At 46.3% G+C, this 23,449-nt stretch overlaps 1 protein-coding gene across 2 annotated transcripts; it reads right to left on the bottom strand.

Moving 5' to 3' along the window:
• Nucleotides 1-1,350: 1,350 nt before the first annotated feature.
• On the bottom strand, nt 1,351-22,723 carry LOC108924129 (tau-tubulin kinase 2-like). 2 transcript variants are annotated; one of them, XM_018735317.2, is made up of 16 exons: nt 22,669-22,723; nt 14,300-14,445; nt 11,784-11,931; nt 9,973-10,046; nt 9,521-9,661; nt 9,288-9,392; nt 9,090-9,155; nt 8,897-8,989; nt 8,684-8,809; nt 7,948-8,105; nt 7,425-7,614; nt 7,049-7,263; nt 6,401-6,869; nt 4,291-4,587; nt 2,738-3,612; nt 1,351-2,608 (listed from the first exon to the last, which is right to left on the bottom strand). In XM_018735317.2, the coding sequence occupies exons 2-16, from the start codon at nt 14,366-14,368 to the stop codon at nt 2,170-2,172; spliced, it is 3,465 nt and encodes a 1,154-aa protein (XP_018590833.1). In that variant the 5' UTR covers nt 14,369-14,445; nt 22,669-22,723; the 3' UTR covers nt 1,351-2,169. The 2 variants fall into 2 exon arrangements, with proteins under 2 accessions (XP_018590833.1, XP_018590832.1); XM_018735316.2 differs by lacking the exon at nt 22,669-22,723 and adding an exon at nt 22,406-22,646.
• Between the last annotated feature and the right edge of the window lie 726 nt (nt 22,724-23,449).

Below are 23,449 nucleotides of genomic sequence, written 5' to 3'. Positions count from 1 at the left end.
GTCCAGTGGCTTTGTTCACGATGTTCACACTTTGTTCAGGGTGGCACAGCGGTGCAGTGAGTAGCGCTGCTGTCTCACAACGCCTGGGTGGTGTGAGAGGACAAGGGTTCTGTCCCTGCTCCGTCTGTGTGGAGTTTGCATGGGTTTCCTCCAGGTGCTCTGGTTTCCTCCCACACTCCAAAGACAGGAGGTTCAGGTTCACCCATAGTGTGTGAGTGACAGAGAGTGAGTGTTCCACTGATATACGGATGAGTGACCCATTGTAAGTAGTGTATCTAGCAGTGTAAATCACCTTGGTGAATAAGGTGTGTGGGCTGGTAACACTACATACATTGGAAGCTGTGTTGGAGAAAAGCGTCTGCTAAATAAATAAATGTAAACAAACAGGCCCAGTAGGACGTTCGTTAGGATTTCACTATAACGTCACACCAGTCATCATCAGTCATGTACCCACACAGCCAAGAAACTGCTTCCGTTTTAAAATTCCTAATTATTTTCCCATACACGACCCTTTCGATCCAAAATACAGTACAACAGATGCTTCATTATATCAAAATAATGCATAAAGATGACATGAAAATAATCAACTGACAAATATTTTTCACACGTATACTTCTAAATGAGTGGTAAATAGCTGCACATCATGCAGGTTATTGTACTAGGAGTAAAGGAAGAACAACAAGTCCCAGGTGTACTGTACGAGCACACATGACTAGTGGACGTACTCAGACAAGTGTAGGGGGCTATCTACAGGAACTAAAAGTCTCTACTGGACAACAGCAATCTGAACGTAGGTGAAGCAGGTTACAGCTGGTACACTGATCCACAGTCTAGTTTTTCTCTAGTGCATGCAAAGAGTATCAATAATATTGTTCCCTTATAATATTTTACAAGATGAAAAACTTGTACTACAGGGAAAAAGAAATGTGAAAGGTCAGATTCTTGTTCAAACTTTGTCATATAAAACAACTTATGACTGTTTAATCAAAATAAAATGTTCTAAAATGAGTTTTAAAATATTCCTTGTCCCCTCGTGTAACCATGTGGGAGGGGCGCTGGGGTAATTGGGATATATTATTAACAGTGTGAGCTCCAGCAAAAAATAGGCAGGTTGATACCATTCACCATTATCTAATCATCTAACATCTAATACAAAAAAAAAAAAAATCAAATAAGGGAATAATTAGAAACATTTCTTTTCAAGCAACTGACATTATTGTTGTTGTGAACAGGTCCTCATCCCTACAAAAATGCTCCCCAAACATATATTTCCAAGCCAACCACATGTAAATTCTCATTACAATATTCAGTTTCAGAAAAGATCCTCCTTTGCCCAGAAGTTGGATGATCTGGCCCAACTTTTTCTGGGGGGGAGGGATGGTATAGAGATTCTCAACAGTTGTTCTAGGAGGGACACACACCACAGACCACCTGTGGTTTCCTCCTAGCCTCTATTGTAGGTTTCACAGTACAACTATGTTAGTGAATGTAGAAAATTTATATGCTAAAGAAAAGGAAATATTGATGAACTACTAATTTCTGTGCTAGTGAACTACAGTACTGGATAAAATGTTTATCGGACGCTCCTGTATTTGTAGACCGAGCACTCAGGCACCTACTGTAACATATAGCTGATAAATAAATAAATAAGTAAATCAATAAATAGAAAAACACATGAAAGTTATTTAGGCTTATATTCTCATATATCTACACATGCTCTCTTATGTGGGTGTATGATCAGAGATACACCCGTCTTTCTACAATGTACACAATATCAGTATTGCAGGGAGGAGTGTGTGTTCAGCTGGTCACACTGGCCCAAGCTGGATCCCCAGACTTCAATGCTGAACTGAATCTAACCGTATCTCGGAGGACTGTGCACTCCATTTCTTCATATTCTGCTGAAAAGTAAACACTATAAACACAATTACTCCTGATATTACTGTAAATAAATTGGATTGGAGGGAGCTGAATATGGCCTGGAATGGACAAATGTGGTATGTAACAGTGTAGAGTAAGAGAGTGTGAAATGAAACAGCAGGTAAGTCTGAAGCAGAAATGCAAAAATGAAAAGATCAGAAATATTTACAAAAAAAGTAGAGAGGCTCCAGCACAGCCTGCTATGGGATAATGGTCACTGGCCACAGCTTCGACCAAGTGGCACAGGCACTATCTGCTAAGCTTAACTGAGCACTTGCTGTCCCGGCTGCAACCTTTGCTCCGGGGAGAGTGAAATGTGCCGGAGCGCACTTGCCGGCCACAGCAGCCCTCCTGGGGGTAGGCACGGCGGAGTGGCGGCGAGCACGAGAGACTAGGTGGGGAACGGCTGCGGCCTTGCCCCGTGCCGCCACCCCGGTGTTCGTGGCGGGATGGAGAGGAGCTGACGGATCGCTGCAGGGAGGAGGAGCTGCGCGGCGATGCACTGGAGCTCCTATGAGGTGAAGGCGGAGTGCCAGGTAGAGCCCTGGAACCACCGTGAGAAGATGCTCTGATGAGGGCGGAGCTCCGTGGCCGAGGACCACCGCCACCAGCCTGAACCAGCTGGGAAAGGCATGTGAAGAGGTCTGCATCACTGGCACTGCTTGCTCGGATCCGACAGCGCCGCAGCCTGAGGGGTGGAAGGAATTTTGGGGTCAAACCACTGCAGCCTCAGGCAAAAATTGTTTTAAATTAAGAGGAGTTCATACATGACAGACAGGTGCAAAGGGGTTGTTAGGGGATATTAAATTGTTCTTACCTGCTGTCTAATGCAGGGCGATTTGGTGGTTTTCCAGGGGGCGGGTGTGGCAGGAACTGAATAGCAGGCTGCCCCGGCACGGGGGTTGGTGCCACCGGACGTGGGATCTTGCTCCTGCGGGACAGCAGACTGCAGGAGAAGGTAATAGAAGGTGCATCTTCACCCTGCCGATCTGAGTGCGAGCCCAGGTCCACGTCCTGTGAGCGGTCTGAAGTGGAGGACTTCTGATCCTGAAGTAGAGTGACTGAGGGGTCCCGCTTCTCAGATGAGATCAATGGGGAAGCTGTTTGGGATTTCTTCTGTAAGAGCTTCTCCTTGGCAGAGCCAGCAGGTGGGGAATCCAAAAGGCTGCTGGGTTCGAGAATGGGGATTCTGCTTACTCGGCGCGCTGGGTCCCTGTGTGGAGCAAAGGGCCCATTGGCAGTCTTCACTGAACCCACATCCACTTCCTCCTGGGAACACTGGCTAGGTACAGTGAAGCCCTCAGGGTAAACGGCAACATCCTCTGGGTCCCTCAGGTCTGGAAAGTGCCCATTGCTGTCTGCCTGGGCATCCATGAATGGTGAGAGGTGGCCGTTGGCAAAGGCAGGCTGCTGGGGTGACCTGGGGGACTGAGGATGTCTACGAGACAATACTGGGCTCAACACAGGACTCCGGTCTCTCTTTTCTTTCTCCGTCTCTCCTTTACTTATTTCACATTTCACTGCGCTATCCGGGCTACCAGGCTGACTGGGTGGGCACCCGGTGGGATGGGCAGGATCAGAATCACTGGCCGGGGGCTGAACGCCATCTTCCCGTTTCTCCTGCAGGGGACGCTGTAGCTCACTGTCTGAAGCAGACTGGCAGGACAACGAGGGAGGGAGGGTTGCACTCAGCTGAAAGGTGCAGGGATGGGAGGGACAGAGAACAAAATGCATATCAACTCTCATAACATTCCTATAAACGGTACGGACATGAGATAAATGGGGCTCTTCCCAGCACACCGCAGATCCGTGGAAAGTTCAGAGGAGGAGGAGGTGGAACACAACCCAGCACACCACCGGGGGGGCATCACGGACCACATCACAATGGGAGAATCAACACGATGATCGAGAGAGGCTTAGTGTGGATGAGGACTAGGAATACACGGTGCAAACAGAGATACTGACTGCCCAAAACGTAAAACCACAAAGTCAAGGAAAAGTGGACAGACCAACAAGAACAACCAACGTTCACCTCGGCCACGCAGGGAACTAGAGAAGAGAGGGAGAGAGGATGGAAGACTGCATCAGAGGCAGCTACGGAGTACACCATACAAGACAAGTCAACATGATGACCCTGCAACCCAAAGCCCAGGTAACATAAGAGCTGTAAACAAAGAACAGTGATGCGATAAAATAAAACTGAGTTCTACACTCGGTCTAAAAAATGAGTTCTACACATGTATTTACACAAAACAGCGTATCCAGAGCTCGAGAAAGATCACGAGGAAGACCACTGATGGACGCAAAGGAAAAAAAACAAGTGTGTGCACCTGTGGTCTGTGGGCAGGGAGAAGGGAAGGGCATATTCACCTGCTGAAGCTGGGCACGCGTGATACGGATGACGGAGGGGAGCTTGGCATTGGCAGCACCTGGGGGAATGGCAGGTAGCCTCCGCTGACCTGGGGATCGCGCGTGGCCAGAGTTGCCCTGCTGCTGCGGGTGCTGCTGCTGCTCGGCAAATTGGCTACGGCGCGGGCCGGGGGCCCGTTGGTGCAGGGGGTCCGACAGGGTGCTCAGGAGGGTGTGTGGGCTTGGAGAGCGCAGGAGCTGGGGGCTGGATGTCCGAGTTACAGCCTCCTCGGGCAGGGATAAAGGAGAGGTGGGCAGCTGCGGGTGGCAGGGAGGGAGAGAGGAACTGAAAGGCTAGTTTAAGCTCTACTAAGATGGGGGGGGGGGTTTCAGACATATGTTTAACACTCTTTCACACATTTGCTTTTAAACTACACATGTAACCCTCACACATACACACAGTCTGAAACTGCTTGTTCTGAGCAGGGTCCCGGCGAACCGAAGCCTAACCCGGCAACACAGGACGCAAGGCTGGAAGGGGAGGGGGACACACCCAGGATGGGACACCAGTCCGTCGCAGGGCACCAAAAGCAGGACTCGAACCCCAGACCACCGGAGAAAAGGATCCGGTCAAACCCACCGCACCACTGCGCCCACCCACACACCTGCAACCCGCCATGTAAATGCTGCTTTGACCAAAAAAAAAGGCAACTAAATGTCCCAATTGGCTGGCAGACAGAATTCTAACTAAAGACTACGCTGGTTTTTTTTTTTTTTTTTTTTTAAAATCCATGGGCAGGACAGACCAGTGGGTGATTCAGCAAGACATAAATTGTGTATTCAAACGTTAGGGTGCAGCCCACAGACCTCTCAGCAAAAACACAGTGAAATGTTAGTCACCACTCAAAGCGTTCATTCAGCAACTTGAAACCAAAGCAACTGAACTGCGATGGGCCTCAATAACAATACCACCTTCAACTTACAACATCCTGTTTATTCAGTTTTTTTTTGTATTCTATTTATTTAATTTCACTGTGACAAAACGGAGTGCTGAAACATGCCTAGTAGTGATTATTCAACTTCTATTTAGGTACAAGCAGTGTGATTAATTCAATCACTTAAAGTGAATTAACATTAATTATAGGTAAAAGATATTTAATCACAATAATTTTAATTAGAAAAAAATTAAAAGTACATTACAAATAAACAAAATAAGCAATATGCTGTAAGTTCAAGGTAATACTGTTACTGAGGCCGAGCGTAGTGTCAGGTTTAATATGAAAAGTAAGATCATATTTATTTCATATCAAAGAACAGACAGTCCGACACAATTAAAGCAGGTTAGCCGGGGGACTGATATACCAGTTTGGACTGGATAAATTCAAATAAATTAACCTAAACTGAATTAAGCATTTGGTTCTTTCCACAAACACAGATGCTGATGCGACATCTACCAAATGAAACATGTTTGTGGCTTTTATTTCATTCCAGATATTCTCTGGACTGTCCTGAAAGCAACGGTCCAGCATGCTTCTTTGTTCCAAGCAACTCACTTAAGCCCTTGTTTGTACAAGGGAACACTGATAAAGGGATGAACATCTTTGGGATAAATGCTTTGCATGGACGGATACATGACATTTTCGTAGCAAACACCATGTGACCGTCAAACATCTGCCTTAACGATTGCTGTACTCCAGTAAGGCTCAGTTGACAGAGCACATGAATGGAACCTTACTGCTGAAAACCTGCTGAAACACTAAACACCATAGGCTATATACACCACAATGAGTCCTCCTTCCGTTGGCTGGTACTGACCTTGCAGCCCGAGTGGCACTGAGTTGTCAGTTCTACTATTTATGTGCACAATGTCTGTTCTTGCACTTTTTTACACTTGTCCAAGTGTGGTATTTATTTATTTCTACATTATTCCTTCTGTCATTTCTTTGTTATAAATATGCTCGTACAGCCTCGTACAGTTCCCAAAGGGAACAGTAAAGTTTTTATCTACCTGGTGTTTTAGATGGTGAGACATAAAGGCACAGATTGGCCAACCTCTCGTCCCTGTGGCCAATTCTCCTTCCACGGGCCCTGTGCTGTCCTGACCACCAGCAGTTCAGAGTTGTCTCTTTACCTGTAGCGCCACACCCTCCACTGGGACTTCGGCATGACCGCCATTAGTGACAGATCGCTCCAGCACCTCCTTGTGGGACACAGAGGCAGGTGCAATAGAGGGACAGGAAATGCCCTCCTCTTTGCACGGAGATGATCCCTGCTGCTGCAGAACCTCTGGCTCCTTATCCAAGGGGCTGCTAGAAGCCTTGCTTTCTCTGCTGCCCTGGTAGCCCTCCAGGTCCTGCTCATGGTTGACCACCACCCACTCAGCTGATTCCAGATCCTGGCGGCCTGAGCTCAGGTTTACAGCCACATAGCCACTGCTGGCTGCACCTTCTCCCTGCTCTGGAGATTCCGGGGAATGAGGCTTTGAGGAGCCTGCTTCCACCTCCTCATTGGATGGCCACATCTGCTCCTCTTGTCCTCCACAAGGAAACCCTTGCTGAACCTCTTTAATTTGCAAGGAGCCTTCCAGATGCTTTGCTAGGCTGTAGAGAAAAAGACATTAAATATGTGAATAGCGCAGGAGATACACTTGCCCTACACTGACAGAAAGTCCCTTTACATGGGAGGAAAAACATTATATTTCTGTTCAAAGACTGCAGTACCCAAGCAGCATAATTAAAAATGGTAAGTGGGCTTGAAATCCGGAAGTGGAGGTACCAACCAGGCCTCCAGGAAGCGTTCTGTGCTAGGCTTTGGCTCCAGCATCAGCCTCCTATCCAACTCAAAACTATGGATGTTGCGCAGCTTCCGCAGCAGTGGCGCATTTCGATTAGGAGGCAGTGTCTCGGATCGCACCCGCACTGGGGAACCCAGGCTATGCCCTGTGTATGGGCTCTGATGACCTTGGTTCTGGCTGTGCTCCTCCTCTGTGGCTGCCTGGAGATGCAGGAATAAAGAAAAATGTAGAAGATAGAAAAGAGATGCATGCTGTTGTGGCACATCATAATTACACTTGTGAAACCATATGACCTTATTCAACACGCTGGGAGTATAAATGCTGAGCACCGGTGTCACTCTTAGCATGGTTGCTTCCATACCTTACGGGCTCCTGGTTGGGCACGGCTGCGGTTTCGGTCCAAATCCTCCCAAACGTCAGCTTCTTGGGGGCGCAGGGGTAGCCGGTCAGGAGGGCCATTATTGTCACCGTCACTTAACTGCTCGTCCTGCAGCACCTCGTCTGTGTTCTCCCGTAGGAGGTCTCCAGGGACCACGGAGGCATTGGCCATACTATAAGGGGTTTGGTGGGACAAGACAAGGAGAGGCAGCACATGTAAGGAGCAAAGGGAAGAGGTATTGACTCTGTCTGAACCACCATACAAAAGCCAGGCTCTGCTCCGCACAGTTGAGTAGTTTTCTTAACTGTAATCCGCCTCATGCTGGAGGACCACGTGCACCCTTACATTATGACAGTTCAGCCCACGCTGCAGTTTTAAATGAATCAGCATTTTTTGGGACTCCCAACTAACGAGGGACAAAATCCTTTTTCGTTCCTTCTCAAGCTAAATACACAGCATCCCATTTATCTGTTTGGGGGAGGTGTCTAGGCAGGGAAGTACCTACCCCAAGTGTGCTGGTGTGAGACGGGTGTGCTGCTGGGGGTTGGTTGCTGTGGAGCTGATGGCAAGGGTGCCGTCTGTTCCGTTCCTTTCCCAATCAAACGGGTCGTTCTCCAGCACGTTGTAAGTTTTCATGTTGTTCTCAAAGATGGACATCAACAGCTGCAAAACAACACCTCAGTCACCAACACCCATGAAAGACTCCACATGCAGATATGCATAAGTTCAACTGAGGTGGATCTTTCGACAATCGTTCACTCCTCTGGCAAACACTGGAAGTGTTCCAGAGAGAAGTACGTGCATAAACTGGACGGAATAGTCAACGAAAGGAACACACAAGTGTCCTACATCTCTGGAAATTGCTGCTGGAAAACTGGAAAGTCATGTCAGCCGATTTCCTTATCAAACTTGTTAACCAAATGCCTCTTAGAAAAAAAAAACCATCTCCATCATGTGTACTCAAAGTTTTGACTGTGACAGTACATTTGCTTATCTGTTGCGGTAACATTCATTTCTCACTTTAGCAAAACAGTTCCTAGCCTTCTTCCGAAGAAAAACTTAAAAACATACAATAAAAGCTGACACAGCTCCCCAGCATAAGCAAAATAAATTTAAAAACTGAAATTCCATCCTTCATTAAAAAAAGTAATTTCGCTTCTGATAAATCTTGGAAATAGAAGCTTCATTTTCCAACATTTGTCAAAAACAGCAGGCAAAGAAGACACACGACAATAAGGCACCTGGTAGTCAGGCTTAGTGTAGTAGTCCAGGCCACTGATGTGGTCCAAAAAGACACTGAATTCTGGAGGCAGGTGTTTGAGCATCAGCTTGTGGTCGTAGGTCTCCTTCAGCTTCCCCACTTGTTCCTGAAGACCAAAAGAAAGGCAGCTGCTCAGTGAGCATAAGAAGCATCATCTTGTTGGGACCACGCAGAGCAGCGCAGAGATCCTTACTTTGTCCTTGATCTTTCTCCAGGGTAGCTGGCCAACCAGAAATTCCACCAGCATGTAGAAGAGTGACCAAAGGTCATCATGGCGACCCATCTCCTACAGAATAAATCAAGATTTCAGACATGGCGCCAAATAGGAGGGAGTGGGAGTCGAAAGAGTAAGCATCTGCTTACTCTTTCAAGTGCTAGGGGCTTACCCTGTTCTTGTGTGCATTGACAGAGGCGTAGCGGACGGTGCCTCGGAAGCCAGCAATGGGACGTGGCTGTGGGGGTTGGAAGGTAAGAACCTTAATTTATTACCATGATGCACGTATAAATGTGCACACATACACAAACACTTGAATACTGATTAAATGAAACTTAAAGGACACGACATTGCCGGAGAGAATACTCACAGGTCGGACTTCCTGGTAGGAGTTGGTGAACTGGCGTGCTAATCCGAAGTCCAGCATGTAGCAGGTGCGACACGTGTTGGGGAACCGGCCCATCGCAAAATTGGACTTAAAAAGAGAGGAAAAGAGTTAAAACTAAAATATAACTGGATATGTCCAGCTGTTCCCTCTAGTATCTCCTTCCACCTGGGCCCCACCCCAAAAACCAGCCTGTCCCACCAGCAGCCCCCTCTTACCGGTTTGATGTCCCGGTGTAGGAAGCCCACGGAGTGGATGCTCTCAATAGCTCTGAGCATCTGTCGTCCCAGCCGCAGGGTGGTGCTGACTGTGAAGGTGCCGCGTGCCATGCTGCGCCGCAGGTCCGCCAGATTCCGTCCCTACACACCGTAACACACTCAGTTCGAGCACCCAGTACAGCCCAGTCACCAATCTGCTGGCCAATGCATTAGTAGAAGGTTTTCATCAGTTTACTGACCTACACCACAGGTCACACTTTACTTCTATGGCTGCAGATTTTCTCTCAAACTGAACACTTAAAGACCAGACTAAATCAGCCGTTTCCTTAACTAATTTGCCCCTCTGTCTCAGGACTGAAGCTGTCAGAAACACCCTGCTTGCACCAGAGGACTGGGGGACTTCTAGTTTGATTCTATTCAGCATTTATTCTCCCGCTCACGATCTTCCCTACCTGCAGCTCCATTGCCACGTAGTTGAAGCGCTCGTTCCGGCCACAGCCCAGAAAGTGGCACACATGCTCCTTGCCTGGTAGGGGGATGAACAACACGGTAAACTACATAAAGGCACGTCCCAAGTGCATAATCTGTATTCTACGTTCTGGGTTTCCAGGAATCCATTCACCCCTCCACCCCTGTCTTCCCGCCTCATCCTCTGTGAGTTGACAGCAGGCTAATGGGCCGTGCTCACAGCCTCCCTCCTCCCCAGAGGACTCGCAGCCATGAGCTTCCTCAGCCTCTGTGTCATTTCTTCTTTCAGTGAGCTGTGTGCTGATCCAGCACATCTCCTCTCTTTCCAAACACTCATGTCTCCCTCCCCCCACCACCACCACAATCCACAGGGGGAAAACAGAGAGACTGGAACAAACATGCAGGTCAAAAGGAGGGACACAAATGGACCGGTCTGGGAGGGCAAAAAGAAAACCATGCTTACTGGATGGAGGCAGACAGAATAAAAGCCCAAACAAAAATAGGAAAGCAAAAAAGATGAAAGATAGGACTGTTTGCAGCAAAGTGGTTAGAGCTGCTGCCTTTGGACTCAAAGGTAACAGGTTCGATTCCCACCTAAAGCTGTAGTACCCTTAAAGTACTTACCCTAAATTGCTCCAGTTAAATTACCCAGCTGTATAAATGGGTAAATAATTGTAAGCAGCTTAACACAAAGCCACTTCGAAGAAAATTGTCACTTAAATGAATAGGTGTAAATGAGAGAATAGCATGCAAGGCTTAGGTTGAAAGCACAAGTCCTACTGACTGCATGCGGACCATGAAGAAGGAATTATGGGAACAGTCCTGGTTCAGGAGCAGCATATGAGGACAGAGTGCAGAATGGCTGCAGATAGCGTCAGAGTAACACTTAACAGTCCGCTCATGCAGAAACATCTTCCAACAAGCACTGTATGGTGGCTTAGGTCTTTCCAAGAAGCAACCCAAAGGAGCCATCTCTCACACACAGACACACGGGGGACCTGCTGATGATAAGCACACCCACCCTTAAGCAACAAGTACATATCAACAAGGAATACACATGCTAATGATCCGAATGCAGACAAAGAAGGATTCGGAAAATCAGCACACAAAGCACAACAAAACTCGTGCAACACGTCCCTTTGCAAAGCAGCCTAGAAATTTTGTTCTTCTGAGAAAGGAAAACATATACACGTGCATACTATGTAAAGGTACACTGTTCCATCCTTGGCACTAGCTACGAGTCCTGTTCATGTTGCCTGTCTCCATGTCTGAGGTGTCTCTCCTGTGTAGTAGCACATGCTGGAGACAAAGCTAGAAGGCAAGCAGGACACGGTTGTCCAGCACTGTCTCCCTGCTCCCTTAGGCAATGGACAGTGGCAAAACTGCCACTGGAACCCATTTCTGCATGCCAGCCCAGGGATTTTAGCAAAGCGGGGAGGACAGAACAGAAGGACAGAGAGAGGCGGACAGTGCGAGAGGCGAGAAAGCTGTGTGACAGACGTGTCCTAACTGGCTGAAGCAGACATTAGGGAAAAAAAGTTTCACAAGAATAGAAGCCATGGTGTCTCCTGCCCCCATGGGTTCCAGTGTTGGCCACTGATGCAGTCTCTGGGAAAGCCCAGCTGGACAACAGAAATAGTAGTTTATTTCCCATGTGTCACTAGGTGTCAAGTATGTCAGTGGCCAAACTCTTAACTGCTTATTGGTTCTTACTGAATCTGGGTCCTTGATCAAACCCCCCATTGATGGCTTTCTCAAACTAGCATAGTGCAATGTCACTGATGGGCTGCCTTACCCTGCAGCTTCTTCAGCACAGCCACCTCCATCTTGAGGACCTGCTTGGGCTGCTGGGCTGACTCCACCTTCAGTGCTACGCTGGCACAGGTCTGCAAGTCTAAGGCTTCGTAGATTTCCCCAAAGCCACCACCACCAATCTTCTTCACCTGCAGGGCAGGAGTGGTTATGAAAGAGGCAGACAGACAAGAGGTGGGGCGAGGAAGGGGATGCTGGGGGTCTGAAGGGATAGTACTCACTGCAGCACAGCTTCCCTCAGAAACCACGCAAGTGCTTAAATTACAGGCAGTCCCCGGATTACGAACGAGTTCCATCCCTAAATCTGTCCTTAAGTCGAATTTGTACGTAAGTCGGAACAGTGAGGCATGGTTCGTATCTAATGTCAGTTAGTCAAATGTTGTTTTTGTATATTGTACATTGTGTACCTTTCTACAGATAAAAAATAAACACTTCCACACACACTAAAATACCTTTAACATAATACAGTAATCATTACAATAATAATAAATGTAACTACAGTATTTATAAGCGAGAGAGGAGAGCGAGAGAGAATGTGTGTGTGTGTGTGTGTGTGTGTGCAGGTATAAAAAACATTAAAGAAACTTTAATGTTTGCTTTTCCAATGTTCGATGGCATTTCATCTTTTTCCGATCACTTTATTCTTTCCGCTGTACTTTCAATCGTGATCGTTTTCCTTTTCTTTGATGCATCATCATCATATGCAGTGCGTTTACGCTTTGGTGCCATGGATACGAGGGTAAAAACAAAAAATTAAAGCCAAATAAAGTAACACACACAAGACACTTAACAGTAACGTGGTCCGTGTCATACTGAGCGGGCAGGAAACTGAGGTAGGTATGGAACCAATCGCGGGATCTTTAGTCGGTACACAGGCATGGGTCGGTGGATGCCGAAACGTAGGTCCTGGGGAGAATCCGATGTCGTAATCGAGGAGGCGATGGAAGCGTCTCCTGTCATGGACGTCAGGAGTCGGAATGAGGGATTGAGGAAAATGAGGGACTTAGAAGAACAGGTAAGTTGTCGTGGGTCCACTCGAGAGCGCTGCAGAGACGGATTTCTCAAATCAAATTCTGCAACCAGGGTGTGTAGGTGCGGCTTCTTTATATCCCACTGTTTGGGGTGGGGTCGTGGGCATGACAGTCCGACTGAAAGAGCAAAGTCTTTGTCCCACCTCGGGCCCACATGCCCATGAGCCAATGAACCGCTGAAGACGTGCAATGTTTTACTCAGCGTCGCAAAGTAGCGTTCATTTGTTATTACAAACCATTGTATGCAACTCGAATTTTTAATATAATAAGCTTTACGGGAGATGGTTCGTAACTACGGCTTGTACATAAGTCGGACGTCCGTAACCCAGGGACTGCCTGGATATTTACACTTATTCACTTAACAGGAGCTGTTTTCCGAACCAACACAAACTGATAAACAGCTAGTATGTACAAGGCAATTTAAAATGCAGAATACACTAAAGTACTCGCAATCATCCCCAATCACAGTCATTCACCCAACCACACAAACAAGGTGAGATTACATGTAACTTCCATGTAGATTGAGCCACATTTGAACCCATGTCTGAATGCACAGTGAAGGAGCTGTGAGGCACCAGTGTTACCCGCTGTACCACTGACTGCTTTAAAATCCCTTTACGATGTTTATGCAGAACAGGGCTTTCATTTCAACCACTTCCTAGTCCGAGCAGATAGACAATGTAGTTTTAATGACACTACCATGACTTTTGCAACAGGATGTGATGCACTTACAATTTTTTTTTTTCTGCCATTCTAAAAGGGACCATTTTCTGCTTAATTTGTGAACGATCCTGGAAACAAATCTTGTAAAGCGCTAAGGACGGGTAGAGCAAGAGCTGGTGACCTCTCACATGGGACACAGGCTGCGTGCCTTTGAGGGGCGATCCACTGGGTGTCATGTGTACAAATCAAAGTCAGAGGGGTAATACTTATATTCCAAAAGCAGAAACATACCTGCTGTGCTGTACTGTACCATCACTGTGAAGAGCAGGACACAATGCAGGACCTTTTTCTGATCATCTCTCTACATATAAGGGTCTTAAAAAACTTACCTCTTCCAGAATCACTTCTTCCACGACCTCTTAAGTGCATGATAAACATGTAAATATTTATGTCCAATAATTTTATGATTACAATGGATGAACCTTAATGCAGCTACTCATGTGATGCACATTGGTCCATATGGTGGAATGTGACAACTGTGCTTTAGAATCACGCGTTTGCATCAAGGTCTCTCTTTCTGTTGATGTAATGCACTCATTGCATTTTTCCGTGAGATGTGCGTCGCTTTGGAAAAAAGCACCTGCTAAATGAATAAATGTAAATGTCAATGAGTGGGCTTGCAGTAATAATAACGTAGCAGTTCAGCAGTCTAATTCAGCTGCTGCAGATGTTGAACTTGAGTGCGTTGCTTTATCTGCCCTGGCTTGCTGTATGTGCAATGCTTTGCTGTAACAGTGACACTTACCACTTTCCACCTCTCCTTGACTAGCGCAGCCGTGCTCAGGATGTCAGGCTGCTCCCCTGCCACACTCATCGCGCCTGTTCTGCGTGCTCCAGGACCTTTCCTAGGATACCCCCCTCAATGCAGGGGCTGGCATCAGGTGCAGTAACCTTCGGTAAGAGAGGAAAGAGGGGGGAAAAAAGGGAGGAAGTGATAAAGTGGAGGCAAAGTGACTTCAGAATCAAGGAGAGATACTGGGATGCACCCCAAATTCCAGGTACATTGCGCTCCTCAAAAGCATCAGGATTTCATGTTCTAACTTTCTATTTTGTTACCCGTCATGTAAGAAAATATCTCAGGGCTAAAAAAGCAAAGCCCACCAACTGTCCTACAGATTTATGAGATGAACTGGTCAGCAATCAACACTGAATAAGAGTATATGGAGAGAATGTATTTTTATTTTCAGTCATTTTAAATTAGCTAAATTCTTCATCTCCTTTGGCCCTGCCTGGGGCATAGGCCACTGACGAGAGATCGCCAGGCATCCCAGTCCTGAGCCAGTCTCTCGAGGTGTCTCCAAGTGCATCCAATCTCTTTCATGTCCGCCTGTATGTCACGGTGTAAGCTGTTTTTTGGTCGGCCTTGATTTCTCCCTTGTGGGTTCAAGGCGAGGGCTTGCCGTGTGATGCTGAAAGCCAGTTCTCTAAGGGTGTGGCCAATCCATCTCCAGCAAATAGCAGTATTTCATCCTTTGCTGGTTGCTGTTTTGTTCGCTACCAAAGTTCTTTATTGCTAATGACCTCAGGCCACCGAATCCGGAAAATCCTTCTGAGGTAAATGTTGACCGATGTCTGGATTCTCCTCACAGTTGTGGCAGTGGTTCTCCAGGTCTCCGCTTCATAAAGTAAGAGAGGCTTCACGATGGTGTTGAAGATCCTGATCTTGGTGTCGATGTTCAGGTCAGTTGATCTCCAGACATTCTCCACTCAGAGGAAAGCTACCCTCGTCTTGCCGATCCATACTCTGTCAGCACCTGCTCCACCTTTCCTACTGACAATGCTGCCAAGATATGTGAAGTTCTCCACCTCTTCTAGCACTAATTAGCTAAATTAGTTTATAATAATAATGCATCTCACATAGAAGAAAAAAGTCTTACGGACTATTTGCATTTACTATAGCTACATCCAAAATGTTTACATAACCTCACCGGCATCTGTTAAGCTTTGACTGACTTACAGTGTCTGCATTGCTCTTTTAATTATTTTTTTGTTTCTTATTTATCATTTGTTTTATTTTACTTATTTTTCTCTCAAATGTACATCACTTTAAAGAAAAGCATTTGCTAAATGAATAAATGTGTTTTAACAAAACAGATAAAGGAAACCCTTCCCAGACCAATAAGTATAAAAAAAATTTCTACTGAGAGTCTATAGCTCTTCTAGTCCTGGCATAATGTAGCCTCGCACCTCAGTTGTTCAGATTAAACAAAACTACAGGTTTCTGATGTTTATACAAGGCAATGCCCTCCAAGTTACCCTCCAATGTTCTAATTATTTACATGTGGTTTGCTGTACTTTATTCAAATTTCAGGCATTCTATGCAATTATAGAGGTGAAATAACTTCAACGTAAAGAAATTACATGTTGATTTAAATAGTACAAATGAGTGCAAAGTGTAATTTTTCTATGTTATTTTTTAAAATTAGATCACCTTTATCTATCAGGATTGTTGAAATGACTATCCAATATCCTTCGTCCAAAATCATGAAGACAAACCTTTTAATGGCATGTGATTACTTTTTCATACCACTGTAGAAACAAATCAAGTTACGAACAGATTTCCAGTCCATACTGTGTTTGTAAGCTCAGGACCAAATACATGTGCACAGGTCCTCTACGGACTGAGTTTGATGCCTTTGGTCTACAAAAAAAGTGTACATACACACACACACACACACAGTTTGAAACCACTCATCCCAGGCGGGGTTGCGATGAACTGGAGTCTAACCCGGCAACGCAGGGAGCAAGGCTGAAGGGGGGAGGGGACACATCCTGGATGGGACACCCGTCTGCCACAGGGTACCCCAAGCAGGACTTGAACCCCAGACCCACCAGAGAGTGGGACCCGGCCAAACCTGCAGAGCCACCGTGTCCCCCCCCCACAGAAAAGTAGCAGTGAACAAACAGCGTAAAAGATTATCAAAGAAACTATCAGTTCAAGCACCTGCTGTGTTGAGCACTCACTCTTTTCCCTGTAATACATCTCTGGTTTATTTAACACAGAGTCTTCCAATTCCACAAAGAAAAAAAGACCCACACACTAGTACAGAAAATCCATGCACATAACACATGAGGACTAGAGGAGAAAAACAACCAATGAGTAGGTTTACACAGTTTAAAGAGGAGTTTCTTGGTCCAATTAGCACACGGAGGAGCAGGTCGCACAGAGTTTGTGTACAGCTCCCAGCCTGTGTGTCCCGGGGACTGACACATACTCAGCACAACTTAACAGACTGGCCTCACACACTTCACTGACAACATCTGAGCACCTGACACACTTTCTCTCTCTTTTGCCAACACACTCATACCATCAGCAAGTTTTCCTGCTACCCATTTCCTCTGTCTGTTGTTGACAGGTCAACACTCAGCAATTCCTCCTGACAGGGTAAAAAAAAAAAATAAAATCAATCCACCCACCCCACAAACCATTGCAGATATATGAATGCTAACTTTTGAGAAATCAGTAAACAAAAGTTAGAATCAAGAAACAGAGTATACTGAAAAATTAAAACATATGGATGATACCTATACTAAGCAACACAAGTTCTTAAATAAAAACTGATTAGGAATTATGTAAAGCAACCAAACTGTGAGAACTGATTTCGGAAGATTGAAAGACCCTGTTAAAATAGCCCAGGCCTCAGTTGTAGAAACCCAGAGAAAGAGAGATGCAATAACACACATCTGTTCCAAAACCAGGGTAGCAAACTAATAAAGCTACACACTGGACAAACCTACACACAACAAAACACATTTGACCAAAACTGAGAAACAATAGCACCATAAAAATATTTCTCCAGTGTACTCAGCTGTTCCTATTTAAAACAGTTTCATGTGTAATCAAAGCAAAAAACTGTGATAAGAACACAAAAAAAAAAAAAAATGTCCTTAACACAAAAAATTGAGCAGGTGGTGTATTGATATGGGATTCACTGTATACTCAGAATAAGTGCTGAAGAGCTCAGTTATGCTCATGACGACCATTTGCATGGTTTTCTTGGTAATAAAGGGTATGGAAATAATTTACCATTGCCACTACATCCACATATCTCTGGACTGTGAACACATGGAGAACATACAAACTCCACACTCTCTCAACTGGATTCGAATCTCCACCCGGAAGCACTGTTAAAGTTGTGCCACCATGCTGCTCACTTACTTAGGTATTTAATTGCCAGCGAACACAAATGTGAATAACAAACAGGGGGTGTGAAAACACACTGGGGCTCCATGGCCGTATCTCAGACAAAGTCAGCTGTCATGAAACCTGACGCCACAGAAGACTGAAGCAGGACCTCACCATCTCTCCACTGCGGAGGTGCCTCTCATCAGAGGAAGCCCCATGGGAAGTTTTGGTCATGAATCCACTCACATCTGTATCCCTGGGCTCCTCGGGCTTGTTGGCCTAACTGTGGCATATCAGAGCTAGTGAAGTGGGCCAGTCGCTCCTGAGGGCTTTCCGTGCAATATGAGAGCCGAATTAGCCATGTTCCCATATACAGTGCACGACAATAGCATCAATTGTGTTCGTACTTGGGCAGTGGTTTATAACTGTTCTCACCATGTTAAAACATAAGATGTTTCTTGCCCATACATACAGTTTACAGTGAAACCACAGGCCTAGTAAACATGAAACAATCAAAAGGAAATAGGTTACAGGAACACCGGCACAGGAAATCAATAACACAGAACGCAGCCCAAGGGACTAGCGCAAGAACAAAAAAAAAATTAAAACTGCACAAAAGCAACAGACTTTGAATTCCTAATGCACTGTTAAGGCAACACACTGACATCTTACTGACTTGCTCCTTTTGCTCAGTACTCGCTCTCAGTCCATACACTGCAGTGAATTTTAATCTTCACTAGCTTGATCTTCCAGCTGTCATCCCACTTCTCTAACACTGATGCCCGAGGCACTCCGTAAAATGAGCTCAAGTTTAGTTATGATGGAGGGGCAGAGGAGAGCCAGTCAACAAATTCGGACAAGGAGATTCTGGCCCCAAAGCCTGGAGCTGCACACAGGAAGGTAAACAGCTGACCATGTTGACAAGATTTCAGGGGCAAATGACTTGCTTCCTTTTAAGAGACTCCCACGTGATTTTTCATACGGTGCAGCAGTCTGCTTAGACGTGTATCTACGAAGAAGCTCGCTCAGTCCCTGAAACAGAACGACCTGACAGAAAGGGTGCAGAGGGCAAACCATTGTTTTCTCCTCTCCAAGACACACTTTCCATCATCACAGTGCACAAATCCACCCAGCAGCAAAAGCTCTGACTACTGGTTATACTGAGCATGAAGAACTAAAAGAGAAGGAAAAGGCTTTGGTCTGATTGCTCCTCGGCCATGAACGGCGTTTACTGCTGCTGAAAACAGCACAACCGCAGCTTCAGGACAAAGGCAGGATTTCGGTGGGCTCCAGCAGGGCATGGTGACCTTGGAACACAACAGGGCTCACTGGAAACCTGGAAGATCTCCATCACAAGCAGGTTAGAGAGATTTTCTCCCAGGGATCTGCACCATTGTGTCTTATAGAAAAAGGATCTCTGCATCTGCTTAAACACTTTGCAGCTGCAGGGTGCAAGGAGAACTTTTGAATGGTCAACAGGCCAGTGGTGCACTTACTTTTAGTTCCAGGTGCAGATCTGAGGCAATCTGGAAGGAGACTGAACAACGTTAAAGCCAAAATCATAGGAAACTCACCCAGGTAACAGCAGACTAGAATGGCTGGACATGGACACGTCAGCCACTTAAAATGCACAGCGCTTCCAGCGTGGTCTCATATGCAGCAGCTCGGCCCTGGAGGCTCCTGCCTAGCTACGCTGAACGAGGATTAAGTTTTTTTGTCCAAAAGAGAATCAGGGAGAATGGAGCGCTATTATCGCATGCCTTATGTTAAAGAGTCAGACAGGTCTTTCTCATTCACAGTAAAAGGTGATGGCTTTGTATTACAATCATGGTACAGTGTTGCAGAAGGTACCATGGGTTCCTCACAGCACCTGGGCTGTGCCACTAGACATAGGTTCGATCTTCTTTTAACCTGTGTGGAGTCCGCATGTACTCTCTGTGTTCAAGTGGGCTTCCCCTCACAGTTCAAAGAGACGTTTCAGGTGAATTGGTGACTCGTGTGTGTGTGTCTCTCTCACCCTGCTCTGAAGTACATCTAGTATTGTTCATCACCTTGGACAAAACCAGCAGCTAAATACATTTTAATGGTAACAACAGCCTCATGCCTCATGCATTCCTGCTGTTGGTGTGATGCACTCATTGTACATCTCAGAGGAAAACATCGCTTTGGAGAAAAGCATCTGCTAAAATGAATAAATGTAAATGTGTCAGTCTGCAGGATGACCTGACAACAAAATCCCACATGTGCTCATGTGCAGGTCGACTTTGAGACTGACTCTGCCAAACTCTGCTTATGGCTGCTGGGGTTTGCAGATGTCATTTTAACTTGGTTCTGGAACCGGGCCTGTACTCATCAGCACTCAATACCAGTAAATCAGAATTTTAACTGTTAAAGTACCAGCACCTTTGAGTGTGAACATATCTTGTTGTTCTTTTAAGAGTACTGGTACCATCTTCCACTCCACTCACTGTTGTAATTCAATCTGTACACACACTTAAAGTAAAATCATAGAAATCCTCAGTCATACCCTTCCCCACTAGATCAAGGTGACCCTTACAGTCTCTGAGGTAATTACTCTGCCAATAGCTTCCCCCTTCCCTCTTTTGGCCCACGGTGCTCCCTACAAGAAACAGCTACACAACTGCCGAGATCAGCGGTGCTCAGACTCAAAGAGCATCCATGTGCTAATATGTCCTCGTCCAGTTCTCCGTTTTTAAAGCACCCACACCATGCATCCATGTGCAGTTTCTCCTGGTTAGAGAAACAACCGCATGTACCAAAGTGGGTTTCCGTCCACTTTAACAGTGTTTCACATGGCAGTGAAGTCCACAAGTTTGTCATTGTCATTTTGATGCTTACTAGTGCAGTGCAGTGCCGACTAGGCAGAACCGGCTCACAGCACCTCGCGAGCAAATGGTCTGCGGGTGTAGAGCTGCTGGACACTGAGACACGGCCACGTTCCCGGACTGACAACCGGCTCAATGTTCACGATCACTTCAATAGCACAGCAACAAGTCAGCTGCAAATGAAGGAAAGCTGGGTACTTTTCTTTTCAAACCAAAAAGCACAACTTTTAAAATTAGATTATTTTAGATAAAAAGATGGTTACCCTTCTAGCCAGTGTGGGCCTGACGATTTCTGTAGTCTGCCACTTCCAAAACCTCATGATGACGACACATGTCGGATATTCACTTCAACCAGTATCTCAGGTGACAAACTAGCTTGAAATTATACTTTTCCCTCATGAACTACAATCAATTATAGAGGTGGTCCCCAATTTACGATGGGGTTGCGTTCCGCGAAACCCGTTGTAAGACAAAAATGTATTTAAATACACCTAACCTACTGAACACCATTGCGTAGCATGCATGCAGTGGCCATTACGGGTTCGCCGCCTTCATGCTGGACAATTATCTTGAGTTTCTCCTCAAGAGTAATTGCCCTCCTCTTCTTCTTCTTACCAGTAGTAGGAGACACAGATGGGCGTTTCTGTTACATTATGGACGCACAAAACACAACCGTGTGGCAGACCGGCTGATGCGGATTGCTGCCGCTGCCCAGCATCGCGAGAGAGTATCCCACCACATACTGCTTACTCGAGGGGAAAAAAAAAAAAAAAAAAATCAAAATTCAGTATTTGAAGTATGGTTTCTACCAAACGTCTATTGCCAGGTCACCATCGTAAAGTCAAAAAAAATCATAAGTCGAATCATTGTAAGTCGAGGAGCATCTGTACAATGAACTTCAGAATAATGAGGTTTCTTTTTCCCTCAGCAGATAGTGTATTTGGTTTAAAGCAGCTGCCTTTAGAAGGATGTAGGTTCGAATCCCGTGTCCTGTACACCTGGCAAAGAAAATTAAACTGCTACAGTAAAAATTACCCCGCTGTATGAGTAAATAACTGTCCGTAGCTTAGCACTGCTGGTTGGACAAGCGTCAGCTGAACGGATACAGGTAAATCAAAATGTGTTGTATGTTAGAAAATATCGTGCAGTGTTAACAACACTGCGGGGTTTATTTTGCCTCACACAACTTAAGCTTCGCCCGTAGAGGCGGTGTGTTCAGCAGAGTTACTGTATGCACGGCGCTCCGGGATTCTAGACTCTAGAGCGTAAATAAGACCTCAGCGCTCGTCTTCCTCCATTAGAAATTTCACCTCAGCGGCGCCCTGTGTATGTGTATTTCCCTCGCGCGCACGTACACTCGCGCGGGCCCGCTCGCTAGCGTGGCTCGTGAGGGGAATTAGCTAGCTGGCCGGCTGCCAGGGAAACAGGCACGAGCGCGTCCTCTCGGCCGCGAGCAGCGTGGAGACTCGCCGGCTGCGTTTCCACATTCAGTTTAATCTCTGTCTGCTTGCACTGCGCTCTCGTGTGTGTTTTATGCGCTTTTACGGTGGAAACTATAATACCATATTAAATATGCGCGGTGACTCCTCGGGGGCGGGAGCAACAAAATGCCCCCATCGCTCTGCTGGGTCCGGCTTGTCGCTTCACGTCTCCGGCGTTCGCCCCACTCCCACATTTCCTTCAGGTTCAGCAGCTGACATAATTAATAACGAACATAAACTCTGGTGGCATAATATGACGTCGGTTAGTCAACACCGGAGCCTTAGTTAGCCGAAGCGATTTGTTTCTGTTAACACTCGCTGTGTTCCCACCATGACGTCCTTGGCAACGCAGTAGAAACCAAAAACGGGCTCCTCGTCAAACTACCCTTCCTTCCTACCTCGTTCACTTAAGGTCCAACCGCGAGGCGCGCTGCCAATGGAAGCCCTTTATGTGCGCGAGGAAGAGGGCGGCACGTCGCAGAGCTCCATGGCCGTGAACGACGTGGCGCAGCCGCGCTCCCGTCCGCCGTCCTTCTGCGGGCTCCTTCGCAGGGTCCAACGAAGCGTTTGTGTGACAAAAGCAAAACACACACACACATACACCCTGGCTCAATCACTCACGCACAGCGCCGTTTCCAGCCCGATCCACAGCAACACCCACCCCTCGCGCGCGTGCAGTGGAGGATCGCCGTGTGTGCGTCACCGCCATAAGCGCGTCTTCCAGCGGTGCGTGTGGGAAGTCCGTGTGTCCACACTGCGTGTGACATTTCGCTGCGTGGACAAACAATGATTGCAAACGTACCAACAGCATCCGCCGTACAATGGAAGTATGCTGAAAAACAGCATTTTGACTCTCTATAATATATTATATATACACTATTATAAACACAAAACCATGTTTTATTCTTTTAACTGCTTTATTGCAAAGTTAGTTGTCTCAAATTGTAAGTATCTTTAGACAAATGCAGCAGCTAAATGAATGTTAGCAATAATAAGAATGCCATATTAATTTGATTAACTTCATGGGAGGTACAGCAATTCCCCACCTTCACACTACTACCCAACTGAAACCCTCTCTGGTAATGTATGTTTTGATGCACAGCTCTGCTTGTCAGCTAATTATACTGTATTATTACTTTATAATTTCAGAAGACAGCTATGAGTCTTACATTTTACTCCCTGAAGGCCATGCATCCAAAGCACATCGGTGGTAAGAGCCAGGCCTCTATTATTTCATAACTGCAACTTCTCTTTTAACTGGATTCGCAAGTAAAACTTTCCGAAATATCATTACAGTTATGCACAGACACACACACATACACACACCATCTGAAACCGCTTGTCCCATACGGGGTTGCGGGGAGCCAGAGCCTAACCCGGCAACACAGGGCGCAAGGCCGGAGGGGGAGGGGACACACCCAGGACGGGACACCAGTCCGTCA

The sequence above is a fragment of the Scleropages formosus genome, chromosome 1 (assembly GCF_900964775.1).
Source record: "Scleropages formosus chromosome 1, fSclFor1.1, whole genome shotgun sequence".
Classification (NCBI taxonomy): Eukaryota; Metazoa; Chordata; class Actinopteri; order Osteoglossiformes; family Osteoglossidae; genus Scleropages; species Scleropages formosus.
Note: the sequence above shows the minus strand (reverse complement) of the source record. Positions and strands in the feature narration are given on the sequence as shown.

Coding starts and splice junctions, on each gene's coding strand:
- LOC108924129 (XM_018735317.2), bottom strand. CDS start 14,368: ATGAGTGTGGCAGGGGAGCAGCCTGACATCCTGAGCACGGCTGCGCTA. Junction 9,393..9,520: donor TACACCGGGACATCAAACCG/GTAAGAGGGGGC, acceptor TCTCTTTTTAAG/TCCAATTTTGCGATGGGCCG. Junction 9,156..9,287: donor CCTACCAGGAAGTCCGACCT/GTGAGTATTCTC, acceptor CAACCCCCACAG/CCACGTCCCATTGCTGGCTT.